General features: G+C 41.3%; 1 protein-coding gene across 1 annotated transcript; it reads right to left on the reverse strand.

Moving 5' to 3' along the window:
- Positions 1 to 626: 626 nt before the first annotated feature.
- LOC109239518 lies at positions 627 to 3693 on the reverse strand. The gene is made up of 7 exons (XM_019406095.1): positions 3387 to 3693; positions 2112 to 2755; positions 1858 to 2028; positions 1501 to 1809; positions 1188 to 1400; positions 822 to 1079; positions 627 to 737 (listed from the first exon to the last, which is right to left on the reverse strand). The coding sequence occupies exons 1-7, from the start codon at positions 3691 to 3693 to the stop codon at positions 627 to 629; spliced, it is 2013 nt and encodes a 670-aa protein (XP_019261640.1).
- Positions 3694 to 7755: the final 4062 nt, after the last annotated feature.

A 7755-nucleotide genomic window follows, 5' to 3' on the forward strand; every position in this document is an offset into this window, starting at 1 on the left:
CATCATCATCGAAGGAAAGGACAAATTTGGCATCAGCCTCATCTGCCTTAGCTTGCTTTATCTCCTCGGAAAGATCAAAGCCATTAGCATGGAACTCTTCGAGGGTCACCCTCCGAGATCGGCGTCGGGCATAATCATTGCTTCTTTTCTCTCGGTCGGAAGCCCCCCTCAACTCCATCTGAGCATCGGTAGCATCCTTCAAATAGATGGCCACCGTCCTGTCGGCCTTGGCTTGTATTTCTCTGGCTTCAGCTCGGACTTCCACAACTTCGGCCTTGGCCTTCGCAAGACCAGCCTCGAGATCGACTATTCTGCCAGCCTGAACCAGGTTTCTCCCTTGAGCATTCCGAAGTTGAACCTCGAGGGCCGATACCTTTGCCAATGCATCATTTTTATCCACAACGAGGGTGTCCATCATCGCCTTCCATTCATTGCACTGGGCTCGAACTTGATCTACTTCGCCACGGAGCTGCCCAATCATATCTAGCTTTTGCTGCAGCTGAGACATTGAAGTATTAGCCTCCAAAGACGGGAAAGGTAGCCCGTATTTTTCAGAACAGAGGTTACCTGCTTTTCTAACTCACTCTCGTATTCACGAGCTTTGGTCAACTCCGATCGAAGATGCTTCAGTTCTTCCTCCTTTTTGTCAAGGAGAAGCCTAAGGTTTTCTCCTCATTCGAAGCTCTACGCAACTCGGCTTCACAATGACGCAATTCGGTCTTCAATTTGTCAAAGGCCTACAGAAAGAAAAGGAATGATCGATTAGACAAAAGAAGAAAAAGTATGGAATTGGAGAAATTGCAGTACCACTAAAAACATACAATTGAGCAAAGACGTTGAGCCTCCTCGAAGATTGAGCTCGTATCCGCTGGGTCGGCCTCATCGACCCCAGCAAAGCAACCCTGGAAGGGGTCGTTTTCACTCGGAACTCCGCCTAGCTCGGACATCTTCAAGTTCAGAGCATCCCTAATGGCATTCTCGGAGAAGGACGGAAATGACGAGGAATGACCTGCTGTCATGGCCTCGGGGAGATCACCCGATGCGCTCTGTTCAGGCAAAGGAGCTTCGAAGCTCGCTCCCTTTGGAGTATTTCCAGAAGTTTGAGAAGCAGTTACCACATCAGGTGATGCAGGGCCTTCATCCCCTTTTCTTTAAAGTCCTTCCTCAAGGCTAGGGGCCCATCTCACAGGCTTGATAGCTCGGAGATTCCTGGTTCGAGTCACCGAACATCGAACCCTCCNGGTAGCTTCTTCGGCAACCTCCTTCTCTTCATCATCTTCGACATCATCATCATCGTCGGAGGAAAGGACAAATTTGGCATCAGCCTCATCTGCCTTAGCTTGCTTTATCTCCTCGGAATGATCAAAGCCCTTAGCATGGACCTCTTTGAGGGTCTCCCTCTGGGATCAGCGTCGGGCATAGTCATTGCTTCTTTTCTCTCGGTCGGAAGCCCCCCCTCAACTCCATCTGAGCATCGGTAGCATCTTTAAAATAGATGACCATCGTCTTGTCGGCCTTGGCTTGTATTTCTCTAGCTTCGGCCCGAACTTCCACAACTTCGGCCTTGGCCTTCGCAAGACCAGCCTCGAGCTCGGCTATTCTGCCAGCCTGAACCAAGTTGCTCCCTTGAGCATTCCGAAGTTGAACCTCAAGGGCCGATACCTTCGCTAGTGCATCATTTTTAGCCACAACGAGGGTGTCCATTTTCGCCTTCCATTCACTGCACTCAGTTCGAACTTGATCTACCTCGCCTCGGAGCTGCCCAATCATATCTAGCTTTGGCTGCAACTGAGACATTGAAGTATTTGCCTTCGAAGACAGGAAAGGTAGCCCGTATGTTTTTAGAATAGAGGTTACCTGCTTTTCTAACTCACTCTCGTATTCACGAGCTTTGGTCAACTCCGATCGAATATGCTTCAGTTCTTCCTCCTTTTTGTCAAGGAGAAGCCTAAGGGTTTTCTCTTCATTCGAAGCTCTACGCAACTCGGCTTCACAATGGCGCAATTCGGTCTTCAATTTGTCAAAGGCCTACAAAAAGGAAAGGAGTGATCGATTAGACAAGAGAAGAAAAGTATGGCATTGGAGAAATTGTAGTACCACTAAAAACTTACAATTGAGCAAAGACGTTGAGCCTCCTCGAAGATTGAGCTCGCATCCGCTGGGTCGGCCTCATCGACCCCAGCAAAGCAACCCTGGAAGGGGTCGTGTTCACTTGGGACTCCACCTAGCTCAGACATCTTCAAGTTCAGAGCATCCCTAATGGCATTCTCGGAGAAGGACGGAAATGACGAGGAATGACCTGCTGTCATGGCCTCGGGGAGATCACCCGATGCGCTCTGTTCAGGCAAAGGAGCTTCGAAGCTCGCTCCCTTTGGAGTATTTCCAGAAGTTTGAGAAGCAGTTACCACATCAGGTGATGCAGGGCCTTCATCCCCTTTTTCTTTTAAAGTTCCTTCCTCAAGGCTAGGGGCCCCGATCTCAACAGGCTTGATAGCCTCGGAAGATTTCCTGGTTCGAGTCACCAACATCGAACCCTCCATCTCGTCACCGTCATCGTCCATGGACTGGTGGACTGAGTCAATATCCACATTGATGACGACGCTTTTCTTGCGCCTCCGAGCGGGCTCTGCTTGGCTTTGAGTGTCCTCGCTCTTCGAGGACCTTTTTCTCTTGTTATCCTTTTTTGGCTTTGTAGCCGAAGATCCTACTTCCTCCCCGGGTGGGGGCGGCCTCATCTTGAAGAACTCACCAATACCTGCGATAGAGCAATCAGGTCACATGAAGGAAGACATTCTTAGTAAGGAAAGAAACATTATGACGCCTACCATGGTGTTTCCATTCCTACTTGCCCTTCGACAAGTCCCGCCACTTGCGTTTGTCGTATGATGAAGTAGCAACTAGTTTGCGAACCCAGTCCTCGAGGTCGAGGACCACATTAGGCATTCACGGGACCGCTGCGGAAAAGGGAAGGGAATAATTATGCGAAGTTTAGAAAAATTTATGGGAAAGAACTAAAGCAAAGAATTCCACTCACGTTGAAGTTCCATTTCTCGGGGAACGGCAGGAACTCCTTGGGAATAACATCGACGGTCCTCACCCGGATGAACCGGCTCATCCAACCTCGATCTTTGTCTTCGTCGTTGGCAAAGATGGACTTGGTTGATCGGCGTTGGAGTTTGATTAAACCTCGGAAATGTTGAGGTCGATATAATCGAATGAGGTGGCTGAGGGTGAACTCGAGCCCAGCCTTTTCGATGAAAAACCTCGTCATTATTACGATCCGCCAAAAGGACGGATGAATCTGGCCCAGGTGACTTGATATCTTCGGCAGAATTCTAGCACGAGCGAGTCGAGGGGACCCAACGTAAAGGGGTATGTATACACACTCATGAACCCCTCTACGTAAGTTGTGATGTCCTCCTCACGAGAAGGTATTTGCAGAATGACCTTCTCTTCCAATTTACACTCTCTCCTCACAGCATCGAGGTGTTTTTTCTCAATTGACCTTATGTATCTCGATGCATGCTCTCGACGGCCGGGGACGTCGGGAGGTTTCTCGACCATAAAGTCCTTTTTCAAAGAAAAATTGTTCGGTACGATCTCATGAAGCGCCGGCGGTTTACCACCGGCCGGACGGGAAGTAGAAGTAGAGGTTCCTTCTTTCTGAGGAACGAACTTGGAAGTTTTTGCCATCGGTTCTTTAGAAAAAGAAGGAAGAAATGAACAAACCGGCGAGGTTTTGAGCTAATACAGCGGAGGAACCGGTGGTGAAAAGGAAACGTATAGAGGAAAATAGGTGTTGCAAGGTGGAAAAGTTCTTAATGAGAAGAGAAAACAAGTATTTATAGAGGAAGGCGGCGACGGTTCATTTATATTGATGATCGACTGGCTCTGACGTGCATTTAATGTTTTGCGGAAAAGAACCGATGGGACGCTTCGGTTATTTCAATGCTTACGTCATAAGAGTGATGCCATCATAAAGGACTTCGGGAATTCAAATCGTTTCATATCATTTCATTCCAAGAAATGCGGGGACTATCTGTATACGGTCTAAATTGGAGAGCTCAATTTCAAAGACTTGATCATACCCCAAGCTCGAGTTCGGAAGTAAGAATCAAGCCCAGCGTGGATGTGCGCACCTCGAGAAGCGAATGGGAGACCCGTCATGATCTGCCTCGAGGACAGTACAATTTCGATGACACTCAAGAAAGAACTGAAATTTCTCAAGGACACGTGGATCAGGGCATAAATTAAGGGATAAGATTTGTACGGAATAGTACGAGTCCGTATTAGGTTGTTATACAGCTGTACCAATAGAATTCCTTGCCATAATTGAAAATGTACCATATTGGGATTTTCTCCTTATATATAAAGGGGACCCCAATCATTTGTAAACATCATCTCATTCACTACAATAGAACATTCTATTCTGCTTTTCTCGTTTACTGTGCTCCACAATTGCTCTTCCGCTTTATTGTTTTTACTTTATTTGCTCTTAACTCACCTCGAGGCCCCCGAGATAATCGAGCTCGAGGTCCCTGTTGCTCTAACAACACTGGTTTGGTTCATCAATTCTTTTTACTTAAACTTAATATTACTTGTATATTCACTAGTATTGGAATAAATCACATATCTTTAAAACCACAAATCACCTTTAATTGTTACTTACATTTTTCGAGGTAAACACTTTTGTTACCCGCTGGTCATCAATAATCGCTAATCATATATAGTTCCAAATGTTATGGTATTTCCTGCCATAAGTAGGGTACTGATCCTTAATTATTAGATGTTTAATCTAAGTCGTGGCTTTTCCATTTTGAATTCTCTAGTGAATGCCTTTTTAACACCTGGAAATGATGCTGAATGAACATTTTTACGACCACTTTATATTTTGACCCTATTAAAGTTTCATTAATTTTAACTAGCAAAAATTGTTAAAATTGGAGCAAAAATTGTTAAAATTGGTATTAGAAGGTTGTATATTAAAATTTTGAGTTATTTAATTTGATGTTGATTTAGATCAATTTTGAAGCAAAAGATCATGATGAAATATTTGCACAATAATTATATTATGGTGATCGTCAGAATTTTGTGTCGATCACCATAACTTGCTCCGAATAAAAATCCTGCCAAAATCAAATATAAAAATCCTGCCACACAGGGGCGGATGCATGTGGAACTAAGCGGTATCACGCAACACCGCTTCGTCAAAATTTTTTATGAAATATATTTAGTAATACTGTACGGATATAATAAAATAAAGAAAATGACACCACTTGACATATATTATTTCTTGGCACGCTGGTTAAGTTCCTAATTTTTTTCTAGGAGGCCAGAGGTTCAAACCATAACTAGATCATATTTTTTCAAATATTTAAGAGAGCTTCTATTGCTAAAAATTTTGGTGAGGCAAAATTGAACTCACAACCTCTTCTAACTTAAGACTATAAAACCGATGGAGTAAGGTTATTTTTTGTTGAGTAATATGATAATTAATACTATTATTTTTTCTCTGCTCTTCTATAAATATTGATATCACTTACAAAAATCTTGCGTACGCACCTGAACACACGCATATATAAAGATGTTGACTCAATTTACGAGTAGGTTTTCTTGCCTTAACCAGACAAACAAAACAACGGGGTAGTACAATAAGGAATGAATGGGGAATTCTCGTCCCGCACATTAATTAGTGAGTTTAAATTTTGTGCACTACGCAGTCAAATTAAGTTAGGGATATTATCACTTTTAATTCGCGCCAAAAACTATTTACATTTGGTAGCGGAAAAAGTATATAAAACTTGTATAAGTTTTGTATATAACATACAAAATATGTATATATACAAAAAATATATAAATTTAATACTTTTTCGGATATTATTTTTACAGCGGCTATACAATGTCATTTTTCGAAGTAAAGTTGATCTATTATAACATATAACTCATCATAGCAAACCTGATATAATAATTTAGAAATTGAAATAAAGTAATAGTCTGCTATAACCGGATAAATTAAGTTGATGGTACATTTTTTACGGGATAGTTTCACATAAATACAACTCACACACCTGACTTGCAACATAATAGCCTAGATACCACTTTGCAAATCTACAGCCCAAAAATAATAGGCTAATTCCCGAAAGACAACTTATTTCACACAATCAACTACGGTTATTGCTCCCTCTTTATACAACCAGTTGTTTTCATATACTATTATGTGCAACTGCTGAAACAATCCAACAGGATAAAAGAAAAATAAAAACTTGGTAAATGAATTGTAAAATCCCTCCAACGCGTACAAATCTTTTTTATACAGCACATACACGAAAAAGAAGAAGAGAAGGAAGTGTCAAACTTCCGTAGAGGCCTCTTACACACTAACAATGTATATACATCCTTATAAACTGAAAAAATTATATAATTATACAATATTATACACAAATATACACATTTATACACAATTATACAATACTGTATAACTTGTATAAACATGTATAATAGTGTATAAGAGGTGTTTGTATATTCATATACACAATTATACACTATTATATAGTGTTTATACAAACTGCTATATAGTTATGATTTTTATCCAAGCCTCGGAGTTGCAGTAGAAGGTATTGGATGATTCAACTCGTTTATAGGTTAGCAATTTTGCACCAATGATTCGGAATTCAACGCACAGATACGATACACCCAATTTCAGATTCGAGACTTCAAGGAGGACAACACACATATCACGGGAATCAATAACTTGCGATGAGCCAAGAAGGTCAACAAGCTTAAGAACAAGCAAGTTTGGAGCTTTCTGCTTCATCGTGTTGAAGATTGATTTAGCTTCCGATCTTTTCTCCTCGGAGCTCGACCAGACATTGGAAATTAAGGTTTCAAACTGCAAAGAGTCAGACCCAATTTCAAAAATCTTCAATATTCTTCTGCTAGCCAACATGGACGACGGAGTAGGAGCCCGAGCCTTCTTCTAGCCATTTATGGCAGAACTGCGTAGGGGGTAGGGGAGGGGGAATAGTGGGGGCTAGGTTAAGAGAGGATGAGGGATCTATGTGGGTTGGAAAGAAAGAAGCGAGAGGCGGTGAGAGAGAATTTGGTGTGCTCGGAATGAAGAAAGAAGAAAATAATAAAAACCCTAAAAGTGTGCCTTTAATAATAGGCTAAAGGCTGAAAAGTTTCTTTCAAATTATGTACAACATGGGCTAAATATGATAAGAGCTTCAAATCTGGGCCATTTTCGATTGGGCTGCTAGGCCAAGTGACAAGGGTCGTAATTCTTTCTTTTTTTACACCATCAAATTAAGTTGATCACCTATACTGACTTTTTCATTCACTATTCACAGATTTTCTCCCATATATATATATATATATATATATATATATATATATNATATGTATATATATATAAATACAAGACAAAAAGTCACATTTTTGTTTTTTGGATTTTCAAAATTTTCCATAAAAAACTATGTTGTTGATTGCCGATGTTTGCGCTATATTTGCTTGGATAAAAGGATAGAGTTGTTCATGAATATCTCCTAATCAAAGAGAATTATTCTTAATTAGCAGCGGAAACACCTTTTGTCTAGACCAAAGTACGAGCTCCAAGTGCTGAAATGTTTTTATGTAAGACACTAAATTTATTTCAAGTATTTAATATTCTACTTCTTGCAATAGCTTTTGTATTTAGCAAATATATACTAGTCTTACTATGGAATAATACAAGAAGGAAGTTAAACACCATACAAG

This window comes from Nicotiana attenuata, unplaced genomic scaffold (genome assembly GCF_001879085.1).
Source record: "Nicotiana attenuata strain UT unplaced genomic scaffold, NIATTr2, whole genome shotgun sequence".
Classification (NCBI taxonomy): Eukaryota; Viridiplantae; Streptophyta; class Magnoliopsida; order Solanales; family Solanaceae; genus Nicotiana; species Nicotiana attenuata.